At 40.5% G+C, this 26,940-nt stretch overlaps 1 protein-coding gene across 5 annotated transcripts in view; it reads left to right on the forward strand.

Annotated features, from left to right (window-relative positions):
• Positions 1 to 26,940, forward strand: part of RFX4 (regulatory factor X4) — a 178,014-nt gene that overhangs the window by 18,576 nt on the left and 132,498 nt on the right. For 3 of the 5 annotated variants that reach the window (XM_034934393.3, XM_034934392.3, XM_008957974.5), the window contains exon 2: positions 10,542 to 10,628. The exons of 1 other annotated variant lie outside the window; for it this stretch is intronic. In XM_034934393.3, the coding sequence (XP_034790284.1) occupies positions 10,542 to 10,628 (87 nt within the window). Of the gene's footprint in view, positions 1 to 1,377; positions 3,092 to 10,541; positions 10,629 to 26,940 lie in introns of those variants that run through there. One more of the 5 variants, XM_003832546.5, reaches the window with a different exon arrangement.

The following is a 26,940-nucleotide window of genomic DNA, read 5'->3' on the forward strand; positions in this document are numbered from 1 at the left end:
AAAATGATATGCACCAAGTCATTTATTGAAACATTATGGAAAATAGAAACACTTGCTCAATGGAACGTTTGGCATCTTTCAAACAATGATGAATATGAAGACTGTAGTGACCTAGGAAAAATCTGCATAATAATAGAACATTAAGAGAAAAACGAATGGAAATGCTATGTTTGCTGGAGTTACAGTTCTCTTACGTGCACTTATAGATATGAGACTTGCGACCAATACACACAAAAAAAGAAAAGAAAGGTAGTTACCAGGTTAGAGTGGTGGGATTGTGGGAAAATATGTTTCTCTTTTCAATATTTTAAAATGTAATTTCTGCAGTAGACTTACAGGAAAGAAAAAAGCATTTTGCCTAGGAGAAGGGTGTTTTGGTGGCTTACCTCAAAAGTTCAGGCTGGGTTAAAATCTATTTGGCTTCTGTAGCCAGGAGTGCCTGGCTCCTGAGCTTTTGGGGGAATCCACATCCCCAAACAGAGCAGGAGAGGTAAAAATAAAATAAAAACCCAAAAGTAGAAAAGGCAATGATGTCAAGGATGGAATAATATCAGATGCCGTGCAGAGCGAGTAGCCTTGGCCTCAATGATTCTTTTCCTAATTTTATGTTTTAATAATATTGTTATAGTAGAAATAGAAACAAAGAAAAAAATCTGCTAACATTAAGTAGTAGGTACACCCTTCCCCAGAAGTTGAGGGAAAATGAAATTTTTACAACCTGGTTATGCAATAACGTACATTAATGCTAGTGTTCCCAGGGATATTTTCAGAGCCGAGATCTGCTTTTACATTGAATTTATCTTCAACAGGAGATGGCACTGAACACCTTAGGTTGAATTTTCTCTAGTGTCTGAAGACTCTTGGTGAGTTCATGATCTCTGAACAAACGGCATTTGTGCATCGTTGGGAGTTTCCTCATTCTTTTTTTTTTTCCTCCTCGTTGTTTTTTTTTTTTTCTTGTACATTGCAGGTAATGACCCTTAGTTAATTTCCTTGCCCACTTTAGAGTTTTACATATTGAGTCTCCCTAAAGTGGGAAAGGGCAGCCACATTATTGAGCACCTGTTGTACATTTGGTGTTATGTTAGACACAGCTTAGAATTCACAATAAGACTTTAATGTATATATAATTACGAGTATATAACCACAGGTGAGTAGTTAGGTTCGAGTCAGATTCAAATCCCTGCTCAGCAGCTTAACAACTGTGTGATCTTGGGCAAGTCATCGCTGTGATGATGATGATGATGATGAAGGTGATGGTGCTTGTGTTGGGAAGCCATATTCCAGGAGAATGATATTAGCGTCATCTCAGGCTCACCTGTGTCCTGTTGTGATTGAGACTCCAGCTGATGAGGAGGAGACATAGAGCAAGTGATCACATAGATTGGCTGGGGAGTGAACACAGTTAACTGGAAAGAGTTCTTATCTTTTCTCCACAACATTCTTTTTTTTTAAACAAATTACTTCATCCATCCAGTTCAGGTCTCTAAGACATAATGAGCCTCTAGCGGCCTCCTACAGAGGGGGACAAGTAAGTCTCGGTTCGCCTGGCTCAATCCTGGTTTATGCATGTGATCCTGGCAAAATTATTAATAATATTGCTTTTCAATCTCAAAATGTTCAGGTTTGGATGATAAGGGATACGGTCACCCTTACTCCGTGGCCTCCTCTTCCATTCTCTCCCCTCTAAAATGTGTTTAGCAGCACCAGGCGGAGCTGCCCACAGAACTGCTTTGCTTATGCCCCACTCTACTCAAAAACTTTATGAGCTTCTCAACCACCTACTGAATACAATCTAGACTCCTTAACCCAGCATTGAGTACAGAAGCAAGGCTTATGTATGTGCATCTCCTATAGCATCTCATAAAGTGCTCATCAAGCAGGATAATATCAGGAAACAGGTGTTGATACCTGAATCAATGTGTGTAGTCATGCTCAGGCTGCTTGTCAGTTTCTTGAATGCATCTTTCTTCTGCCTGCTTCAAGGACTTCGCACATGCAGTTCCTTCTGCCAGGAACACGCTTCCTCCCTCTCTACCTGGTTCATGCCTTTGCATTCTTTAGCTGCCAGTTTAATGCTGCTTCCTCCAAGAAGCTTCCTAACTCCCCCAGATTAGACCCAACCCCCCTTTTTTTCTCTCGCGTGGCACTCTTGGTAATTGCATCTCTGTTTGTGTGATTATTTATAGTTGACCACACTAAACTCTAATCTTCCAAAAAGACAGAACTGTCTATCGAGGCTGTGTCCCTCCTGTGTAGCCAGCCCCTGGCGCATGGTATCCCATAAATAGCTGCCAAATGAAGACAGGGATGAATGAATGTGGGCTACCCTTTCTGAGCCAGTGCAGTCCGCGTCACCTGTTTAAAGTCCTCCAATAGCTTCTTAGCGCACTTGGAATAAATGTGAAGTTCCTAGGAGGGTCTGCGAGTCCCTACATACTTTGGATTCTTCCCAACTTTCTACCTCATTTCCTGCTGCTCTCCCCACCTCCCGCTTCGTCATGCTGGCCTCCTGGCTCCTCCTCACACACCCAAGCCCACCCAGGCCCTTGCACTCCAACATCACCTCCTCAGAGAGGCCTTCAGTGTCCCCACTGCCAAAATAGCACCCCCACCTCTCTTGATCTCCCATTCTATGGCTTTATTTTCTTCATAACACTCACTTTCTGCTGTCTTCTTGCTAATTTGTCTCTGTCTCCGCCACAGAATATAAGCTCTCTGAGAGCAGAGACCTTGTCTGCCATGTTCATCACTAGCTGCTCAGAGCCTGGCAAACAGTAGGTGCTAAATCAATATTTGGTAAATGAGGGAAGGAATGAAAGCAGAGGCAGGGCAGGGCCCCTTCCTGGAACCCAGCAGCCCCTGGGGCAGGACCTGTGGCGTTGCCATGGCAACCCACTGACCTGAGCCACCCCCTGGAGAGGCCACAGCTGCTGGCTTCCTGGGCTTCTCCAAACTCCTGTGTGTCGCCACTGCCACCGGCAGGGAGCCAGGAGAGAGACAGAAAGGGGCTGAGAGAGAATGATCAAAAGGAGAGCCCACCCTGGTGCGGGAGGCGACAGGACCAGGCCTCGACGGCGCCGTTCCACTGGTAATGACCAGGGCCCAGGGACAGGAGACTGGGGTGGGCCTGGCACTCTCAGGGGGAACTGGGGCCAGGCCCGCCTTGGTAGCTGTGAGTGTGGCATGTCAACTCTTTTATGTAGCGTTTCTGGAGCTGCAAGTTCCTAAAATAGGCCTCAGCACAGTGCCCTGAGAGACTGTTGATATAGTGTGAATAATGGCCTCTATTAAATCCCGGTGACACTTTTTAAGTCAGGCAGCGTTTTCTGCAGGTATTGCATAAGTCAGGACCTCCCTGTTCTCATCCAGTGCCTCAGGAACAAAACTCAGCATGTTCACTTCTCCACTGCTTGAACACTACGGCTGGCTCCCAGCTGCCTGGAGGCTTCGCGGCCTGGTGGGCCCGGCGGGCAAGGCCTTTGCAATCTGCTCCTAACGGACTCTTCCACCTGTCTCCCACCACTGGGAGTCACAGGTCGGCGAACTCGTCACCTTTCCCAGAACCACCAGGCCTTTCACAGCTTTGTGCCTTTGTCCTGAAGGCAGCCCTCCTGCCTGAAATGCCCTGCTTCCCTCCTTGGTCTGGCAAGTGCTGAATCCTTTAAGGACCAGCTGAAATGCCACCCCCTCTGTGAAGCAGCCAGGCTTTCCTCTCCATGGAAGCTCTCCTCTCTATGCCCCACAGCATCTTATTATAATACCAAACACTCCTGGTACCTGCTTGCTTGTAGAGGCAGTGTGGGCAGTGTGGGCATGAGGGCAGTGAGTGCACCCCAGCCTCGGAGTCAGGCAGACCTGACCTAGCTCAGCCATCAACTAGCTTCTCTGGATCTGAGTTTCATTCTTGCAAATCAAAGTTAGTCAAGTCTCTGCTTCAGTTGCTGCGAGCAACAGAGATGAAGCATGTGGAGCGGAGCAACCAGCCCTGGAGGTCACTCAATAAATGCCAGACATCACCATTAGGCATCTGTCCCTGTCACTCAGCCGTGAGTTCCTGGTGGATAGAAACCATGCCTTCCTCATTTTTCTATGGCCCTTAAAGCCAAACACACTAAATGCCTTACCTTTATAATTCCATTTAATCTTTGAAGAAATCAGGTAGGTAGGAATTTAGGACAATTTAGGAACCATCCCAATGTTACATAACTAGTAAGTGGCCAGGCTGGGATTTGAAATCCAGTCAGATTTGAGCTCCAAACCCCACATTCTCCCAAGCCCGTCTCTGTCTTCTCTTTCATGTTGCACCACCTCCCCGTCAGTCACTCTGCATCAGCCACCTGAGCCTTCTTGCCATTCCTCAAACAAGTCAAGCATGATCTTTCCTGGGGTTGGGGGTAACCTTCGCCCTTGTGGTCCCCTCTCTCTGAATCTTGGGAAACCTTGCTCCCTCACTAAACTCAGTGTCTGCTCATAGGCTGTTTCTTCCCAGAGGCCTTTCTGGTGGAGAATCCCCACTCCTTGTCTCTCATTCTCTATTCTTTTCTTCCTTTACTTTTCTTCATCACAAGCATCGCTACAGCTATGTGCCCAATACTGTACTAGGCTCTTGGGGACAAGGTACTGAACAAGATAGACAAGGTCATTAGAACTTACATGTTAAGGGTGGGAAAAATAAGTGATTTAAAGAAATGGAATAAACAAAAAAAACCCAAGATACTTTTAGGTCTTGAGACGCTAGTCCACCAGAGATATCCTGTGTAATATATGTGTGTCCTGTTGAATAGCTTTTGTTCATCCCTTCTGTTTGAACATCGAAGGCACTTGATAATTATTGGAAAATGAATAAATGGATGCAGGGATAATCTAAGAGATTGCTGTCAATGTGTGCTATAAACTTCAAGGATTACCTGGCTCTTGATAACCGTCTTAATAGGCCCTCCCTGCCAGGTCAATATGGGTTTGTGAGGCACCACTCTGAACCTTGAACTGCCTTGGACGTGCCATGTCCCCGATGCGGCTACTTCTGGGTTATGCTTTGCTGCCGTAAAGAGAATGAAGCCTTGTAGGAAACCTGATAACTATATATGGTTCTGCTCAACCTCATTGTATGTACCCGAGAAAATAACTTCACATTGGGGTTTCCAAATCTTCAGTCCAAAGTGCAGAGGCATAAAGATCTTCCTCTAAGGTATGTGGGCTGAACTCCCTGAAAGTGAAAATCCATAGGCATTATCTGCCTCCTCCTTTCTGCCCATAATCCCAGATGAATCAGGGGAAGGGATGCTTCACAGCCCAGGAGCCTCTGCTCACGGCTGTAGGCAAATCCCGTTGGGCACTTAGCACAAGCTTGGTCCTTACTAACAGGTCAGATGATTTTTATAGATCAAGAATGAGGCAATTGGGAATAGGAAGTTATCCCAGTATGAACTGAACTGTCTTTCTCCTATGTCCCAGGCAGTCCCCAGAACTCAGTAGCAGTATTGCAGCATTGATCACAGTCTGACTTCCTTTTAGAACTTTTGCTTCAAGACTAACTTTCCTTATCTATAAATAGAGATATGAAAACATAACATGTAATGTTGTTCTGGTTCCAATTTAGACAACATATGTGAAAATGGCTTCTATGGTACCTGCCACACAATAGGAACTTAATAAAGTTTTTAGAAAAAGCATGCATTTATTGTGCGACATCTATGGAGCCAGCCACAGCGCCAGCCACTGGGTGTGAGATGATGGACAAAAATGACAGGGTCCCACTCTCATGAGCTCAGGGAGTAGCACGTGCCTTACTTTCTACTTGGTAACTAGAGGGCAGAAGCCAGTCTTATTCATGTTTATATCACTACAGCTTCTCTCTCTTTTTTTTTTTTTTTTTTTTTTGAGAACGGAGTCTCACTCTGTCACCCAGGCTGGAGTGCAGTGGTGCAATCTCGGCTCACTGCAACCTCTGCCTCCAGGGTTCAAGCGATTCTCCTGCCTCAGCCTCCTGAGTAGCTGGGATTACAGGTGTGTGCTGCCCACACCCGGCTAATTTTTGTATTTTTAGTAGAGACGGGGTTTCGCCATGTTGGCCAGGCTGGTCTTGAACTCCTGACCTCAGGTGATCGGCCCGCCTCAGCCTCCCAAAGTGCTGGGATTACAGGTGTGAGCCACCACTCCTGGCCGCTACAGCTTCTCTTTAGCACAGCTTCTTGCATCTGGAAGGCACAAAATAAATGTGTGTTGAATTTTGCTTTATTTGGAAAATCGCCTTTGATATGTTATACTTTTCCATGCCTTATGTGGTTAAAAAAAAAAAAGAAAATGATTAGGAAATTCTATAGATATGTGGATGTATCTACTTATATGCTATGCATTCTTTGACATGTGTGTCACTAATGTAACAGTTATTGAGGCCAGACTACAGGAAAAATTTTATAACAGTACTAGTAGAGAGTCAAAAGAAATAGAATAAAACGGGCTCCATTATTAAGTGGTTTAAGTTCTAAACTGAAGAGGCTGTTGTGTATGACAAAGGCTGACAAAGAATATGGAAATGAATTTAGCAAAATTATGTAAGTAGAGTTTTAGGAAAAGTTCGAATACAAAGCAGACTGAGAAAAATGCTGCAGAATTGGCACATTGTTCTGGGGACTAAACAGGACATAGGAAAAGGAGAAAGCTCAGTTCACATTTGGAGAGAGAACTGTGATTATGACCTGAATTTGAATGCTGGTCTTCCTCTTACTAGCCAGATGACTTTGGACGAGTCACTGAATCTCTCTGAGCCTTAGTGTTCTTATCTCTAAAATGGGCCTATTAATAGCACCCACCTCTAGGATTGTGATGAGTATTAAGTATGATGATGTATGTAATGCAGTTGTATGATACCTCACCCATAGTGAGAGCTCAATATACAGTGAACTTTATTATTATGAAATCACATCATCTACAAATCAATAAGGTGGAAGAACACAGTGTTTCATTCAAAATTCAGTATACATGTCATTCTGCTTAAGTAATTCTTGACCTCTGCAAGACCAAAATCCATTGTTAAGAATAATTTTAAAGTATATAACATTGACCTCAGTTGACCTAAATAGAGGCCTTCCAGTCATAGGAAGCTACCTGGCTTGTGAGACATGAATTGGAGATGCCACTCCTAAGGGCTCCACTAGGGAAGAAGACAGAGGTCAAAGTGCACCTGCAGATCCAAGGCCCGAATCTGGTTTGGATATCTCAGAGTGTTGCATCCACATAGTCTGAAATGCAAGACCCTCGAATGCATGAGAACTCTAACTGTCCAGAACAACATAGGTGATGGTTCTTTCACTGCTCAGACCATTGTCTGAACCCTCAGAGTCTATCCCAAGTGCACATGTTCACATGGACATTGATTAACTAGAAGACACCCAGAAGCAGGTGAACTGGATGGCAAAGAAATGGGAACAATTTCTTCCAAGAAAGAGGTGAAACAAATGTGGTTCTTTGATGGGGGTGCTTCAACCAGAAATATGGGGAAATGATGGTTGTCTTCTCATATCTGCAATGTGCCAGTGAGACCAGACTTATTCTGGATTGCCCCAGGGAGCAGAGTTGGCTACAGGCATAGACTGTGGGGTCAGAGTGATCTGAGTGGGTGCAATGGGTGAGATGTCTTCTCTTTCATTTTCATGGCACCTCCCACCCTCTCCCACTTCTTGTAGCCTTGCTTTCATCTCTCTCCAGTGTGAGATTGCACAGTGTGGAGGACAGGTGCTGCTGTGAGGAAAGTTCTTTCTTTACTCAAACTCTTGCGGGAGGGCGCTGTGCTCTCTTGGCTTACCTGGTTAATAGAACCAGCTTCTCTTGGGAATGTTGCCACGAATTCTTCAGAGAATGTCCCATCAATCACAGGGGGTTCTCACCTGCAAGAACAGGCCCTTCTAAGGACCTTGATGTTATCAGGCCTGAATCCAGTGCAGGCAAATGGGTGAGAGGGAGAGTGTTTCCCTTAGTTCCTGATGAAAGGGGGATTGGGGTGTAGATGTGAGTGTGTGTGTGAGAGTGACTGGGTGTGTATACCTATCTAGGAAGACCAGGGGTTGGCCCAGAACTATAGATATTGCTTTTGGTGGTATGGTTTGGTGGAGGCAGGGGCTGCAAACTTTAGCAGATGCCATCTAAATGTAGCTATGGCTGCTGCCAGGGAAAATGTGCCAGGACTTGAAAGGATGAGAAGAAGTGAGTGGAGACATTCGGGAGAATCCTGAAAAGAACTCTGGAGACTTGTAACCAGATGTGCGTTTGGATACAGTGTGATGACAGACACCTACCTTGTGCATCCCAGCTTTGAAACATTACAAGCTGTCTGTCTCCACATTGTGCATTCGATGTCTGGAAGGTGCAGCGTTTTAATGTTTTGAATTTCTCTGCTCCTCAGTATTCCCTGGGAAATATCAGATTTCCATATCCTCTCAACAAGCTGGCCCTTGTTCTTCCCCTCGGATATTTTCCCCCTACTTATTCACAATTTTGGAAGCAGCTTTTAAAAGAGCAGTTTGTTGGGACATAAAATACAAAACAAAACAAAAATCCGACATTTCTCCCAGCTGTTGGCATTGATTTCCCTTCTCCACATAGCTTACTCGTCCGCGTGGCTTCTTTTTATGGTGTGTAACCTAAGGTGTTAACTAATGGTCTTTTCCTCAGCTCTTTGAATTATGAGGAGTCACATTACTTAATCCCTCTAAATCCCAGTTGCTTTCTAGGAAAAACAGAGATTAAAATCCTTGCTTCAGAGAGTTGTTGTGAGGACTCAATGAAATAACGTATGCAGAGGGCCTGGCATGTTCAAATAGGTGTTCAATAAATACCAGCTCCCAGATCCTAAAGAAGGCAATGGGAAACCACACTGTCCAAAAGCCTGCAGCCATAGGTGTTGCCACTTCTGCTATAATACCCCATATGCCTTCCTAAAAATCACCACATTATACAGAATCGGCCAACAAAGACCACTCAATTTACTGGAAAAATAAGCTTAGGGGCACAATACTGAAAAACTTTGTCAGTGACACATAATAAAAGATAGAAACCTAATAAAAATGATATCACAGTTTTGCACATGTTAAATGGTTTAGAAATACACAAATACAATAAAAATGGCACTTCACCTTGGAAAAGACCTGAAGATTGCTTTTAGAGGTGGGTATCAGAAGGGTTGCAGCCTGTGAGTTATTATGAAGTGAGCAGGTGTGACTCATAACACAACGTGGACCGAAGTAGCTGGTAGATGTCTGAGATGTGAACGTGAGTGTGTTCTGCATATTTCTGTGGTGCTAAGTATAATGGGGGGTGGGGTGGGGGGGCGTGGAGTTTTCTGCATTCACCTAATTTTTTTATGAAATAAATGGAGCATAAAAAGACACAAAGTTTGCACTATGCTCAAATTGTTCCCAAATATATCACTTGCATTGGGACGCATTTGTTTTCTCAAGACAAGTGTTATAGCAGAGCTGACTGTACTTAGCTGATGTTGTTGAATGATGAATGAATGAATGAATGAATGAATGGTGGGTGGTCTAGAAAACAGAATAAATATTACACTACATTGCCAAAAATACATTGGTAGCCTTTGAAATTGGATTAAAAAAAAACAAACCATAGTCTTGGATTTTAAAAGGGCTACATAGTGGCTGGGCACCATGGCTCACGCCTGTAATCCCAGCACTTTGGGAGGCCGAGGCAGGCGGATGGCCTGAGGTCAGGAGTTCGAGACCAGCCTGGCCAACATGGTGAAACCCCGTCTCTACTAAAAATACAAAAATTAGCCGAACTTGGTGGCGGGTGCCTTCCCAGCTACTCAGGAGGCTGAGGCAGGAGAATTGCTTGAGCCCGGGAGGCGGAGGTTGCAGCGAGCCGAGATCACGCCATTGCACTTCAGCCTAGGTGACAAGAGCAAAACTCCATCTCAAAAACAAAAAAAAGAGGGGCTACATAGCTACCATAGTGCTTTTGATTTCTTCTCCTGCTGTGGCTTCCAGTCTGTGAGAGCTCTTTGAGGGGTCCCTGGCCAAAGGGAGGCAAGCTACAAGGTTCCCTGCCCTCTTTCAACCAGAGTCCCTAAAGTTTTACCTGCTTTTCTCTTTGTTTTCACTTGAAGAAAAGTTCTGCTGCTAATTCACAAGTTTACAAATCACCACCAGTGGTTCAGTTGGCCAAGTCTGGTTTTACAAACTGCTACTCAGGAACATACCTTCTTTGCTCAGAAAGATAATCCTCAGTTGGTGCTACAAATACTCCAGAATTCATGGAATCTGACCAAGAAGTACTCAAGTGAGGCTTCAAAGAGCCATTTTGCATCCAAACTACTCAGCAGTCTCATCATCAGCAGCAATGGTGCACATGGAACTCCATGCAAAATCCCATTCCAATCTGGGCAGATGCCACATGAATATTGATGAGCATTTAAATCTAATGCATTTATGATGTTCTGTCTCTTCACAAACACCCACAGCAATTCTGTGATTTTCTTTTTTCTTTTTCTTTTCTTTCTTTCTTTCTTTTTTTTTTTTTTTTAGAGAGCTGGATTGAAAGATGTCTCAACGAAAGTGAAAACAAACGTTATTCCAGCCACACATCTCTGGGGAATGTTTCTAATGATGAAAGTAAGTGCTTGAAACTCATTCTTCCATGACATCCCAGACATGGCCAATGTCCTGATGGGAGGGTAGTGCCACTAGATTGCTAGGCTGGGCCAAGTCACCTGGAACAAGACACTCTCCAGCTATTTATGAAATATCCCAGGTCCTCTCTGTAATATTCCACAATAGGGAGTGGAATCCATTCAGGAAGACCTGGAAACTAAGACCACAGCAAAAACTTGCTGCTTACATACTCATCTTCTGCAGGAGACTTGCTAGCCTGCATTCCCAAAGACCTTGTTATAGTGACGCTCCAGGCGGGCAAATGTGGACCCTGGTTGGGAAAGGCCATTCTCAGTGTCCACTGTAAATATGGGTTCAAAGTAGTTGTGTCACAGGATAGTTGTTTTAGCCATAAATGTCCTTGATATCAGAAAGCAGAAATTTCTTCCGGTTCTTGGACTAGAGAGCTAGAGTTAACTGAAAGATGTATAATCCTGTGTTTACACCTTGTCCTGTGTTATGTCAGACTGGGGCTTCTGGGTGCTATATTAAGAGCAGTAGGCTACATGGGACTTGTATTTTTTCCCTTAAACACTAAAAAAGAGGGATCAGCTTATTATAAGTCTAATTTTCTGCAGAGTCAGAAGTGTCTTTCTTCCATGGTTGGTAAAGTGCATCTCCTTCATTCAGTTTTCTGAAAGCATGAGCCCCGGCCCACGTGCTCCACAATCCCCTAGCATGTTTGCTAGATCTACTCAATAGCCCCCTCCTGAGTCTTAGCTGGCATTGTCATTCTATCATCACCATGTCACTTCATTTTATAAAATTGAGCTACATTGAACATAAAGTATACAAATCTTGTGTAATTAGTTTGATGGGTTTTTTTCTTTACATATTGTATCCACTGGTGTCATTACCACCCAAAAAAGATATAGAACCTTTCTTGTCCCCCAGGAGGCTTCCTCATGTCTCCTCCCTGTCAATCACTACTGTCCTGACTTATCACTATAGCCTGTTTTTGCCTGCTTTTAAAGCTTCATATAAATGGGATAATGGACTCTGTATTCTTTTGTGTGTAACTTTTCTCAGTCAGTATAATGTCTGTGAGATTCATTCATCTTGTTGTCTCTAGCAGTAGTTATTTCTTTTTCATTGCTGTATAGTATTTCACTGTATGAGTATATCACAGTTTACAGATCCTTTTAAGTGTTGATGAATATTTAGTTGTTTCAAGTTTTTGATTATTAAGAATAAAACACTACTCGAGAGGCTGAGGCAGGAGAATGGCATGAACCTGGGAGGCAGAGTTTGCAGTGAGCCAAGATCGCGCCACTGCACTCCAGCCTGGGCAACAGAGTGAGACTCCATCTCAAAAAAAAAAAAAAGAGAGAATAAAACATATCTGAACATTCTAAGTTTTATTTAAGTTTGGCAAAATCTGCATAACATAAAATTTAGCATTTAATCATCTGAAATGTACAATTCATTGACATTAAGTACATTCACCTTGTTGTGCAGCCATCTACACCATTCATTTCCAGAGCTTTCTTCATCTTCCCAAACTGAAACTCTGTACCCGTTAAACAGTAACTCCTCATTCTCCTTTTCCCTCAGTCTCTGACAACTACTATTCTACTTTCTGCCTCTGTTAATTTGACTGCTCTAAGTATCTTATATAAGTGAAGTCGTATGGTGTTTGTCTTTTTATGACTGGCATATTTCACTTAGCATAATGCCTTCAAGGTTAATCCATGTTGTAGCATGTGTCAGAATTTTCTTCCTTTTGAAGGCTGAATAATATTCCTCTGTATGGATATGTCACATTTTTGTTATCCATTAAGACATTGTTGGGCAATTGAGTTGTTTCTGTCTTTTGGTCATTGTAAGTAACGCTGTTTTGAACACAGGGATACAAATATCTTTTCAAGTCTCTGCTCCTAATTCTTTTGGCGGTATATACCCAGAAATGAAATTGTTGGATCATATGGTAACTCTGTGTTTAATTTTTTGAGAAACCACAAAACTGGTTTTCATAGTGGCTGCATCATTTTACATTCCCACTAGCAAGGCACAAGAGTTCCAATTTTGCCACTTCCTAGTCATCATTTGTTATTTTCTGTTTTTTTTTAATAATAGCCATTCTAATGAATATAAAATGGTATCTCATTGTGGTTTTCATTTGCAATTCCCTAATGATTGGTGATGCTGAACATCTTTTCATGTGCTTATTCACCATTTGCATATCTTCTTTGGAGAAATGTCTATGTCCTTTGCCCATTTTAAAATCAGGTTGTTTTCTGTTGTTTAGTTGTAGGAGTTCTTTATATATTCTGGATCTTAACCTCTTATCAGTTACGTGACTTACAAATATTTCCTCCTATTCCATGGGTTGCCTTTTCACTCTGTTGATTGCGTTCTTTAATGCACAGAAATTTTTATTTTGATGCATCCAATTTAACTATTTCTTCTTTTGTTGTCTGTGCCTTTAGTGTCATATCTAAGAAATCATTGTCAGATCCAATGTTGTGAAGCTTTTGCCTTTTTTTTTTGAGAGTTTTACAGTTTTAGACCTTACATTTAGATTCGTGATCTGTTTTGAGCTAGCATTTGTATCTGGTATTAGGTAAGAGTCCAGCTTTATTCTTTTTTTTTTTTTCAGACAGAGTCTCACTCTGTTGCCCAGGCTAGAGTACAGTGGCGCTGTCTCGGCTCACTGCAACCTCCCCCTCCCAGGTTCAAGTGATTCTCCTGCCTCAGCCTCCTGAGTAGCTGGGATTACAGGCACATGCCACTGCGCCAGGCTAATTTTTGTATCTTTTTTAGTACAGACAGGGTTTCACCATGTTGGTCAGGTTGGTCTCAAACTCCTGACCTTGTGATCTGCCCCCCTCAGCCTCCCAAAGTTCTGGGATTACAGGCATGAGCCACTGTGCCTGCTGGAGTCCAGCTTTATTCTTTCACATGTTGGTATCCGGGTTCCCCAGCACCATTTGTTGAAAAGACTATTCTTTACCCCATTGAATGGTCTTGGCACCATTGTCAAAAAACATTTGATCATGTATGTGGAGGTTTATTTCTGGGCTTTCCATATTATTCCATTGGTCTATATGTCTGTCTTTATGACAGAACTAGACTGTAGCTTTGTAGTAAGTTTTGAAATCAGGAAATGTGTGACCTTTCATGTTCTTCTTTTTCAAGATTGTTTTGGCTATTCAAAGTCCCTTGAGATTCCATATGAATTTTAGAATGGATTTTTCTATTTCTGAAAAAAAATGCCACTTGGGTTTTGATAGGTGTTGCATTGAATCTGTAGATTGCTTTGGGTAGTTTTAATATCTTAATAGTAAGTCTTCCAGTCCATGAACACAGGATGTCTTTCCATTTATTTGGTGTCTTTAGTTTCTTTCAGCAACAACATTTACTAGTTTTCAGTGTACAAGTGTTTTGCTTCCTTGGTTAAGTTTATTCCTAAGTATTTTATTCTTTTTGATGCTATTGTACATGAAATTTTCTTAATTTCCTTTTCAGATTGCTCATTCTTAGTGTATAGAAATGCAACTGATTATTGTGTGCTGATTTTGTGTCCTGCAACTTTGCTGAATTCATTTATTAGTTCTAACAGTACTTTTGTGTTTGGGTATGTGTTAAATCTTTGGGGTTTTCTACATATAAGATCATTTCGGCCAGGTGTAGTGGCTTACACTTGTAATCCCAGCACTTTGGGAGGCCGAGGGAGGTGGATCACCTGAGGTCAGGAGTTCGAAACCAACCTGGCCAATATGGCAAAACCCCATCTCTACTAAAAATACAAAAATTAGCTGGGCATGGTGGCAGGCACCTGTAATCCCAGCTACTTGGGAGGCTGAGGCAGGAGAATAGCTTGAATCTGGGAGGCAGAGGGTGCAGTGAGCCAAGATTGCACCACTGCACTCCAGCCTGGGTAACAGAGCTAGACTACATCTCAAAAAAAAAAAAAAGATGATTTCATCTGTGAAAAGAGATAACTTTACTTCCTTTTTATTAATTTGGAATGCTTTTATTTCTTTTTCTTGCCAAATTGCTGTGGCTAGGACTTCTAGTACTCTTTTGAATAGAAGTGGTGAATGCAGGCAACCTTGTCTTGTTCCTGATTCTAGAGAAAAAGCTTTCAGTCTTTCACCATCATTAGCTGTTGTTTTTTAATATATGACCTTTATTATGTTGAGGTAATGCTCTTCTGTTCTTAGTTTATTGAGTGCTTTTATCATAAAATGGTGTTGAGTATTGTCATATGCTTTTTCTGCATCAGTTGAGATGGCTATGTAGTTTTCCTTCCTTGAATGCAAGGATGGTCTGGCAAACCAAAATCAATCAATATAATGTATTTATTGATTTTGTATGCCAGACCATCCTTGCATTCAAGAAATATATCCCATTTGGTCATGATCTGTAATCCTTTTACTATGCTGCTGAATTCTGTTTGTTAGTATTTTGCTGAGGATTTTTGCATCAATTTTTTTTTTTTTAGATGGAGTCTCACTCTTTTGCCTAGGCTGGAGTGCAATGGCACAATCTCGGCTCACTGCAACCCCTGCCTCCCAGGTTCAAGCGATTCTCCTGCCTCAGCCTCCCACATAGCTGGGATTACAGGCACCCACCACCACACCCAGCCAATTTTTTGTATTTTTAGTAGAAACGGGGTTTCACCATGTTGGCCAGGCTGGTCTCCAACTCCTGACCTCAGGTGATCCACCTTCCTTGGCCTCCCAAAGTGCTGGTATTATAGGTGTGAGCCACTGCGCCTGGTCTGCATCAATATTTATAAGGGATATTAGTCTGTAGTTTTCTTTTCTTGTAGTATCTTTGTCTGGCTTTCATATCATGATAATGCTGGCCTCATAGAATAAATTTGAATGTGTTCCCTCCTCTTTCATTATTTTGAAGGAGTTTGAGGATTAGAGTTCTGAACATTCTTGTATATCTTTTGGTGAACATGAGCACTTATTTTGTTGGTATGTTCCCAGGAGTAGAATTGCTAGATCATAATGTATAGGTATATTTAGTTTTAGTAGATACTGCCGAAACAGTTTTCTAAAGTTTTCTAAAGTTGTGCCAATTTAGACTCCCACTATCAATTTATAAAAGTTTCAGTATTTCACTTCCTTGCCAACATTTGGGATAGCCATTCCTTCTAATATTAGCTATTTTCATGGGTGTATAGCATATGTCATTTTGGTTGCATTTTTTCTGATAAATAATGACTGTAGCATCTTATTATATGCTCATTAAACATTTGTATCTTTTGTGAATTACCTCTTCATGTCTTTTTTTTTTTTTTTTTTTGAGTCAGAGTCTCACTCTGTCACCCAGGCTGGAGTGCAGTGGCATGATCTCAGCTCACTGCAACCTCTGCCTCCCAGGTTCAAGTGATTCTTCTGCCTCAGCCTCCCAAGTAGCTGGGACTACAGGCACATGCCACCATGCCCAACTAATTTTTGTATTTTTAGTAGAGACTGGGTTTCAGCATATTGGCCAGGCTGGTCTGGAACTCCTGATCTCATGATCCACCCGCCTCGGCCCCCCAAAGTGCTGGGATTACAGGCGTGAGCCCCTGTGCCCGGCCCTTCTTCACGTCTTTTGCGTGTGTGTGTGTGTGTGTGTGTGTGTGTGTGTGTGTGTGTGTGTTTGGTTGAGAAGGAATATCGCTCTATTGCCCAGGCTGGAGTGCAGTGGCGCGATCTCGGCTCACTGCAAGCTCCGCCTCCTGGGTTCACGCCATTCTCCTGCCTCAGCCTCCTGAGTAGCTGGGACTACAGGCACCCGCCACCACGCCCGGCTAATTTTTTTGTATTTTTAGTAGAGACGGGGTTTCACTGTGTTAGCCAGGATGGTCTCGATCTCCTGACCTCGTGATCAACCCGCCTCGGCCTCCCAAAGTGCTAGGATTACAGGCGTGAGCCACCACGCCCGGCCGCCTGTGTGTTTTTAAAAATTATGTTGTTGGTTTTCTCCTTAAGGGTTTGTAAGAGTTGGTTTTATATCTTGAATAGGAGATATTAATATTTGTCAGGTAAAAGTATTACAAATATCTTCTCCTGGTTTGTGAGTTGCTTTTATATTCTCATAATAACTTTTATGAACACAAGTTTTTAATTCTAATAAAATTCAATTAATGTTTTTCTTTTATAGTTAGTGCTTTGGTATCCTATTAAGAAATTTTTGCTTACCTGAAGTTCATGAAGGTCTTTTTAACATATCATCTAGCAGCTTTACTATTTTACCTTTCATTTTTATATCAATAGTTCATCTGGAACTTTTGTGTATGGTGTGAAGGAGTAATCAAAGTTCTTTTTTTTCTTATTAATTTTCAACTGATAGAGCACGATTTCTTGAAAAGGTCACCCTTTAACCACTGAGTTTCAGTGGTGCCTTCGTCATAAATTGGCAGATTATATATATTTGGATCTGGGTCTGGACTTTTATTCCAAACTGTTGGTCTTACTGTCTATTTTGGGGCTAATACTACAGTCTTTATTACTGCACCTATAAAATAAGTCGTGATATCTGGTAGCATAAGACCTCTTGTTCTTCTTTACTTCTTCAGTATTGTTTTGGTTAATCTACATTCTTAACAATTCCATATTGATTTTAGAATTAGTTGTCATTTTTCCACATATGCAAAATACCTGCTAGGATTTCTGATGGGGATTGCATTGAATCTATAATAAATTTGGGAAGAACACCTTAACAACATCAAATTTCCAATTAATATATGTTGTATTAGGGCCTCCATGTGTTTGGATCATCTTTAATTTTTCCCAGCAGTGTTTTGTAGATTTCACTGTAGAGATTTTACACATCTTTCTTTAGACTTATTCCTAGATAATTGATGTTTTTCAATGCTAATGTAAGTAGTAATATTTTAAAGTTTTTCCTAATTGTTAGTTGCTAGCATATGATAATCAATTATTTAGATAATAACTTCGTATTTAGCCACTTTGCTAAATGTGCTTATTAATTTAAAATTTGCATTTTTTGAACATTCTATGAACATCATCATGTCACCTGAGAATAATGACAGCTTTGCACCTTCCTTTATAATCTTTGTATTTTTATTTCTTTTGTGTGTCTTATGTACTGGCTGGGTTCTCTAGTGCAATTTTGAGGTGACGTGGTGATAGTGGACATCATTGCCTTTTTCCCAACCTAAGTGGTGAACGCATTTAGTGTTTCACCATTAGGTGAGATGTTTGCAGTGGATTTTTGTAGATACTCATTATCAGGTTGAGAAAATTCCCTTCTATCTTTGGTTTTCTGAGAGACTTTTCTTAAATGGGTGTTGAATTTTATCAAACACTTTTTCTACATTTGTTTTGATGATCATATATTTTTCTCCTTTATTCTATTAATACTGGGAATTACATCGGTTGAATTTTGAATGTTAAGCCAATCATGCATTCCTGTAATAAATCACACTTGGTCAGATTATTATCTTTTTTATATACTTCTGGGTGTGATTTTTATATATTTCAGGCTGAATTTTGTTAAGGATTTTGGCATCTATGTTCATGAGATTTTTGGCCTATGATATTTCTTTTTTATTATGTTCTTGTCAGGTTTTGGTGTCAAGATTACAGAGGTCTCATGAAAAGGGGTAGGAAGTTTCCTATGTCTCTATTGTTTTGAAGAGTTATATAAGATTGGTATTCTTTATTTCTTAATTGTTTGGAAGAATTCAACAACTGGGTTTGGAATTTTCTTTGAGGGAAACTTTTTAATGATGGATTCAATTTTCTAAATAGTTATTGGATTATTTATATTTTTATTTCTTTTTTTACTTTTAGTAAATTGTTACTTTTAAGGAATCTGTTTCATCTAAATTTTCAAGTTTATTTACACTATGTTCAAACTTTCCTTTTATTACTTTTGCCTTTACTTTTTTTGAGACGGAGTCTCATTCTTTCTCCCAGGCTGGAGTGCAGTGGTGTGATCTCAGCTCACTGTAACCTCTGCCTGCCAGACTCAAGCAATTCTCCTGCCTCAGCCTCCTGAGTAGCTGGGACTACAGGTGTGCGCCACCATGCCCGGCTAATTTTTGTATTTTTTTTTTTTTAAGTAGAGATGGAGTTTCACCATGTTGGCCAGGTTGGTCTCGAACTCCTGGCCTTGTGATCTGCCTGCCTCAGCTTCCCAAAGTGCTGGGATTACAGGTGTGAGCCACTGTGCCTGGCCACTTTTGTCTGTTTTTGACATCTATGTTGATGTTCTTTCATTTTTGATATTGGCAATTTATGTTTTCTCTGTTTTTCTTCATCAGTCTTGCCAGGGTTTATCAATTTTATTAGTCTTTTCAAAGGTCCAACTTTTGGGTTTGTTGTTTTTCTCAATTTATATCTTTTAAGAATTGCATTCATTTCTGCTCTTATTTTTCTTTCTTCCTTCTACTTTCTTTCAGTTTAATATGCTGTCTTTTTCTAGCTTTTGAGATAGGTGCTTAGATTATTGATTTTCAACCTTTTCTAAGATATACATTTAAAGTCATAAATTTTCCTCTAAGCATTGCTTAATTAATCCCAACATTTTTCTGATATCACACTTTCATTATTGTTCAGTTAAACATATTTTCAATTTTTTATTGTGATTTCTTCTTTTACTTATGGTTTATTTAGAAATCTGTTGCTTAATGTCCAAACATTCATAGATTTCCTAATTGTCTTTCTGTTGTTGATTTCTCTTTTAGTTCCACTGTGGTCACAGAACACATTCTGTATTATTTCAAAATTTGAAATTGTTGAGACTTAGTGTCTGTCCCAACATATAGTCTATTTTGGTTAATGTCCATGCACACTTGAAAAGAATGTATATTTTGCATTTTGAATGTACATTTTGGGTTTGTTGTTGTTGTTGTTTTTGGGACAAAGCCTCGCTCTGTCACGCAGGCTGGAGTGCAGTGGTGCAATCTCAGCTCACTGTAGCCTCTGCCTCCCAGGTTCAAGAGATTCTCCTGCTTCAGCCTCCCAAGTAGCTGGGATTACAGGTGCCTGTCACTATGCCTGGCTAATTTTTGTATTTTTAGTAGAGATGAGGTTTCACCATGTTGGCCAGGGTGGTCTTGAACTCCTGACCTCAAGTGATCCACCTGTCTCAGCCTCCCAAAGTGTTGAGATTACAGGTGTGAGCCACCACGCCCAGCTGAATGTACATTTTAAATGTCCCAACATATAGTCTATTTTGTTTAATGCCCATGTGCACTTGAGGAGAATGAGTATTTTGCATTTTGAATGTACATTTTGAATGTATACTGGATGGAGTGTTTTATAGATAACAGTTATGTGATTAACATACGTTATAGATTAACATATGTTAATCTATAACATACGTTATAGATTAACATATGTTAATCTATAACATACGTTATAGATTATATACATATGTATATAGATTATATACATAGATTATATGTTATAGATAACATATGTTATAGATTAACAACAGTGAAGTTGGTTAATTATGTTATTTAAGTATTCCATATCCTTACTGTTTTATTGTTGCTATTGTTTGTTCTCTCAGTTACTGTGACAGGTATGTTAATATCTCCAGCTCTGATTATGGTTATGGCTATCGATATTTTTAGTTTTGTTAATTTTTACTTTATATATTTTGAAGTATTAATTTCTTAGAAATTTAGGATTGCTATGTCCTCTTATTGAAATGACTTTTTTATTATTGTTAAATATTTCTACCTTTTCTCTAGTAAGAATTTTTGCTTTAAAGTCTATTTTGTCTGATATTATACAGCTACACCAGTTTTCTTTATACATGGGTTGATATGGTATATCTTTTTCATCTTTTTATTTTCAATCTTACTATATAATCTTACTATATTTAGTTTAGTAAAGTTTTTCACTATAGCTTTTTTGAAAAACAAAACCCAGTCTGATAATCTTTGAATTTAGACCATTTAAATTTAATATTGTTACTGACATTATTGAGTTTAAGTCAACAAACTTACTATTTATTTTTTATTTTCCCATCTGTCTTTATTCCTTTATTCTTACTTTTTAGCTTTTTGGGAAGGGATTAATAGAGTTTTTAAAAATATTTGATGTTTTCTTCTGCTAGCTTTTCAATTATACATTCTTTTAGAGTGGTACTATTAGGGATTACAATATGCATTTTTGCATTCTTCACTAATTATTATTAATACATCTACCTCACATTACTTCTTCCCCCACTTCAAGCGCAGTGAAAGAGCACCATCACATTTTAACCTCATTTTCCTCTTTCTCACCTTCTGAGCTCTGGTTTTAATGGATACATCTTGTACATGTGTTATACACCCCACAAGGCATAATTATTATTGTTTTAAGCAGTTAATATTTATTTTTATTTATTCAGAAATTTACCCTTTCCAGGGTTCTTTCTCCTGCAGCAGTTTCGTGCTTCCATCTGGAATCATTTTTTCTTTAACTCAGATAAATTCCTTGCAGATTTATTATCATACTGTGTAGTATACTGAAGATCATGAAACACATGTTTATTTCACATATATTTTTGAAAGATATTTTTGCTGGTGATAAAATTCTAGGTTGGTGAGACTTTTTTTAATTTTAATTTTCCTTTCAACACTTTAAAGTTATCATTCCACTGTCTTCTGGGGTCCAAAAATGTCTATTGAAAAGTTAGTCATCAGATGTATTGTTACTCCTTTGAATGCAATGTGTCTTTTTGTCTCTGGCTGGTTTAAAAATTTTTTCATTGCCTTTGGTTTTCAGTAGTTTGACTATGATGTGCATAGATACGGCTTTCTTGTTTTTATTCTTCTTGGGGATCACTGAGCTTCTTGAATCTGTGTGTTGTCTTTCATCAAATTTGCAGATTCTTTGCCATTGTCTCTTCAAATATTTTGTCTCCCTCACTCTTCTCATCTTCTGGAGCTGCAGTTACATGAATAGTAGACTTTTTGATTATAACTCATTTTTTTATGTTTTGCTCTGGTTTGTCCATCTTCATCTCTTTGTACCTCAGTTTTGTATTTTTTTAATTGACCTGCCTTTCAGTTCTAAATTCCCATTTTCTATCATATCTAGTCTTCTATTAAGCCCATCCAAGTGATCTTAATTTCAGATATTGTATTCTTCTGTGGTAGGTGGTCCAATTGATTCTTTTCTCATAGTTTCTAAATCTTGATTGATATTCTCCATTTTTTCATCTGTTTTGTCCATTTCCTCTAATTTGCCCATATTTTTCTCTATCTCCTCAAACATATTATCCATGGTTATTTTAAAGTTCCTGTCTGATAAGTCTAGTATCTGAATTATCTCTGGATCTATTTCTATTATCTGGCTATTTCTTGGATTTCAGGTATTTTTGGTCCTTTTGAGGTTTTTCAATAATACCTCATAGTTTTTTATCCAATGCTGGACATTATGGATGCAAAGTTGAAGAGCCTCTGGGTGAAGGATGTTAACTTTCTCCAACAATATTGGGGGAACGCACCCCCAGTATTTCAACGTAGGTTCTTTCTATTTTCCATAAGTGTTGGCTGGCTGAGAAATAAAGAGAGACAGTACAAAGAAAGGAATTTTACAGCTGGGCCACCGGGGGTGACATCACATATCGGTAGGACCGTGATGCCTGCCTAAGCCTCAAACCAGCAAGTTTTTTATTAAGGGTTTCAAAAGGGGAGGGGATATAAGAACAGAGAGTAGGTACAAAGATCACATGCTTCAGAGGGCAAAAAGCAGAACAAAGATCACATGCTTCTGAGGGAATAGGACAAAGGGCAAAAGCAGAACTACTGATAAGGGTCCAACAAAGATCACAAGGCAAAGGGCAAAAGCAGAACTACTGATAAGGGTCTATGTTCAGCAGTGCATGTATTGTCTTGATAAACATCTTAAAAAACAGAAAACAGGGATCGAGAGCAGAGAACCGATCTGACCACAAATTTACCAGGGTGGAGTTTTTCCCCACCCTAGTAAACCTGAGGGTACTGCAGGAGACCAGGGCATATCTCAGTCCTTATCTCAACCACATAAGACAGACACTCCCAGAGCGGCTGTTTATAGACCACCCCCCAGGAATGCATTCCTTTCCCAAGGAATATTAATATTAATATTCCTTGCTAGGAAAAGAATTTAGTATATCTTCCCTACTTGCACGTCCATTTATAGGCTCTCTGCAAGAAGAAAAATATGGCTCTTTTTGTCTGACCCCACAGGCAGTCAGACCTTATGGTTGTCTTCCCTTGTTCCCTAAAAATTGCCATTATTCTGTTCTTTTTCAAGGTGCACTGATTTCATATTGTTCAAACACACATGTTTTACCATCAATTTGTACAGTTAACACAGTTATCACAGTGGTCCTGAGGTGACGTACATCCTCAGCTTACGAATATAACAGGATTAAGAGGTTAAAGTAAAGACAGGCATAAGAAATTATAAAAGCATTATTTGGGAACTGAAAAATGTCCATGAAATCTTCACAATTTATGTTCCTCTGCCGCGGCTCCAGCCGGTTCCTCTGTTCGGGGTCCCTGACTTCCCACAACACAGCAAGTGTTGAGTTTTGTTCTAGCAGGCAGAGAGAGAGCTAGCAGATCTCCTTAATCTTGTCAAGCCTTGCTTAAGTCTAGTCTATTTCACTTTTGTCTGTACTACTAGGGTGTGGTTTTTATTCCTAAAGCCTGGCCTTTCTGGGTTCACTGCTGAAAGCACTGGGTGTTTACCGACTTCCCTTTACTTTGACCCAGCTTGGACTCCAACCCTAACCAATTAATGATTGGCTCTTTAGTCTCTAAGCTGCTACTTTTCCCTCAGTTTCTTGTTTTCTCAATCTGCATGTATAGCTTAGGAGTGGGCTAAGGACTTGAGGGGTAATTTGAATACAAGTATGTTTGTCTCTTTGTTTAAAGTTCTCTTCTCTTTGGGATTTTGCTCCTTAGATATTAGCTACTCTGTCATCCCCAAACTCTCCTTAGCTCAATAGACTATACTCTTTGCTTGGGTTCTATTTCCCAGTGTAGCAATTTGGAAAGATCTTTCGGGAAAGATCTTTGGAAAGATCTTTCGGGAAAGATCTTTGGAAAGATCTTTCGGGAAAGATCTTTGGAAAGATCTTTCGGGAAAGATCTTTGGAAAGATCTTGGTGTTTCGGGAAAACGCCAAGGTGGCTGTAGAGCTTACTTCTGGTGCTTCCTTTCTTTCAAGGCTTGTAGTTCCTCTAGTCCTGTCTGCATTTATTGCTCTCCAATGTTTTCAAATAGCTATTTGTATATTTTATCTAGCTTTTACAATTTGGTGGGTGAGTTAATCTAGTGCAAGCTACTTTATCATGGAGGGAACTGGAAGTCTGATTATCAACAACTCTTAGACAAGGAAATTGAGACCTAGAGAAGTGAAGTGGCTTTCTAAGCTTATACAAGAAGTCAATACCAGTGCTAGATCTAGAACATGGGCCACCTGACTCTTGTCCAAATAAAAGAATAAAGAAGTTTCAGTTCACATTTTGCATTTATTTTCAAAACACAAAGATTATATCTTAAAAAAATATAATATAACTTACAGTCCCACAACTGTAAGTTACATGTACATATATTTGGAAAAATATCTGAGGAAAGAAAAGAATTGCCTCTAATCCTACTATGTAGAGATAACCATTCTTGATGTTTTTGTGTTTCCTTCCAGTCTTTTTTCTTTCTAAGAATACTATTGTTAAGCAAAATTGTATATATGTATATACTTATAGTTAATATGTATATATAGCTATCATTTATTGAGCAATGAGAAGTGCTTTAATTCCATGATCTCATTTCTTTCTCACAATAGTCCAAAGAGGTGGCTTATGATTATGAGCTTTAGCTTACATAGGTAGAAATTGAAACTCAAGCATACTTGCATTCAAATTTCCTTCAAGTCCTTAGCCCACTCCAAGCTGCATTTTTTTTTTTTTTTGAGACGGAGTCTAGCTCACTCTGTTGCCAGGCTGGAGTGCAGTGATCTCAGCTCACTGCAACCTCTGCCTCCTGGGTTCAAGCAGTTCTCCTGCCTCAGCCTCCTGAGCAGCTTGGACTACAGGCACGTGCCACCACGTCCAACTAATTTTTGTATTTTTAGTAGAGATGGGGTTTCACCATGTTGGCCAGGATGGTCTCGATCTCTTGACCTCGTGATCTGCCTGCCTCGGCCTCCCAAAGTGCTGGGATTACAGGCATGAGCCACTGCACCCTGCCCAAATTGCATTTTTTCCCCCTAGCAGGTGTCAAGAGTCTTGCCCAAAGTCACATAGCTGGTAAGTGGTAGAGTTGAGATTTGAACTCAGGTCTATATGTCTGCCTTTCAGCATTAGTCTTTTTTTTTTTTTTTTTTTTTTGAGATGGAGTCTTGCTCTGTCACCCAGGCTGGAGTGCAGTGGCATGAAATCGGCTCACTGCAAGCTCCGCCTCCCGGGTTCACACCATTCTCCTGCCTCAGCCTCCCGAGTAGCTGGGACTACAGGCGCCCACCATTGCACCTGGCTAATTTTTTGTATTTTTAGTAGAGACAGGGTTTCACGGTGGTCTCAATCTGACCTCGTGATCTGCCCGCCTTGGCCTCCCAAAGTGCTGGGATTACAGGCATGAGCCACTGTGCCCGGCCCAGCGTTAGTCTTTTATAGTGTTTTTTGCACTTGTCTGCCTCTCAGAAAATAATGAACCCTCACGTTTCAAAGACTTGCCACTGGAGATTTCATAATTTGCCAGTAGGAACACCAAGAGTAGAGCTCATCACCCCTGCTTAGTGATTGATCTGGAGTGTCAATATTTGATTGTGCCTTGTCATCTCCTTTACTAGACTAGAAAGCCCCAAGAAGGCAGAAATGTTGTGTGGTTCACTGTTGTAACCCCAGTACTTGGCACAGGACATGGTTGAAGTTTTAAAAATTACTTACGAGGGAAAAAACCACTCTGCTTTAGCATGTTAAGAATGCTTTGGCCTGTGGTCCCAGCTACTCAGGAGGCTGAGTTGGAAGGAATGCTTGAGCTAGGGAGGTAGAGGTTGCAGTGAGCCAAGATCATGCCACTGCACACCAGCCTGGGTGACAGAGTGAGACCCCATCTCAAAAAAACAAAAATCCAGCAGAATGCTTTGGATTGTAAGAGACAGAAACCTGATGGTTTAAATGATGTAGATATTTATTATTTTATTTAACCGAAGATGGGAAGGAGGAGGCTCCGGGGTTTATTCAACAACTCAGCATCCTCCAGGACCCAGGCTGTTTATGTCTTTCTGCTGAGTCCCCACATTGTTGGTATTTTGTCCCTGAGTTAGTACCTCATAATCACAAGGCAGCTGCTGCAGTTCCAGGCATCAGGTCCACATTTAAGACAGGAAAATGGAACAAGGGGAGGTGCCAGCTACTTTTCTTCTTGTGTGTCTCTCTTTTATCAGAAAACACCAAAATCTTTCCCAGAAGCCCTCAACAGACTTATTTTACGTTGGTTTTGTCCAGAACTCTATCATTTATAGCTGAAAGGAAGGATGAAAGAGGATTTGTCCAAAGAATAAGATTATGATAATTGGACTGACCACAGGTCAAATCTAGCCTTGGGCTGTTTTTATACATCCCATGATCTAATAATTTTTTCATTTTTATTTTATTTTATGTATTTTATTTTTTGTAATGGAGTCTCACTCTGTCACCAGGCTGGAGCGCAGTGTCGCGATCTTGGCTCACTGCAACCTCTGCCTCCCAGGTTCAAGCGATTCTCCTGCCTCAGCCTTCTGAGTAGCTGGGACTACAGGAGCGCACCACCAAGTCCAGCTACTTTTTGTATTTTTTTTTTTTTTTTTTTGTAGAGATGGGGTTTCACCATGTTGGCCAGGATGGTCTCAATCTCTTGACCTCATAATCCACCTGCCTCAGCCTCCCAAAGTGTGGGGATTACAGGCGTGAGCCACCTCGCCCGGGCTTTTTTTTTTGTTTCATTTTTAAAGAGTGTTGGGTGGGGCGGAGGGGGGAAGAAGAAGAAAAGGAATAGACCATATGTGGCCCACAGAGCCTAAAATGTTTACTATCTGGCTCTTTGCAGAAAAAGCTTACCAACTCTTGGTTAGAAAAATCATGGTTTACCTCTTGGGCTATCATAATATTGCCTTGGATAAAACTGGGGTTTGATTAGCAAGCATGAAAAAATTAACGATTGGCTATTGGCTGGCCTGCCATAGAGTGTATCTCTGGACCGGGCCAATTGAAAAAATGCCTTCTCGGGGTGTGATTTCAGAGAAGTCAAGATTCTACCCACTGAGAGGACTGCTTTTTCTGGCATGAGCCTTTCAGTATCAGCACCAGGGACCTGGTCAAAATGAAAATG

Source organism: Pan paniscus, chromosome 10 (genome assembly GCF_029289425.2).
Source record: "Pan paniscus chromosome 10, NHGRI_mPanPan1-v2.0_pri, whole genome shotgun sequence".
In the NCBI taxonomy this organism is placed as follows: domain Eukaryota; kingdom Metazoa; phylum Chordata; class Mammalia; order Primates; family Hominidae; genus Pan; species Pan paniscus.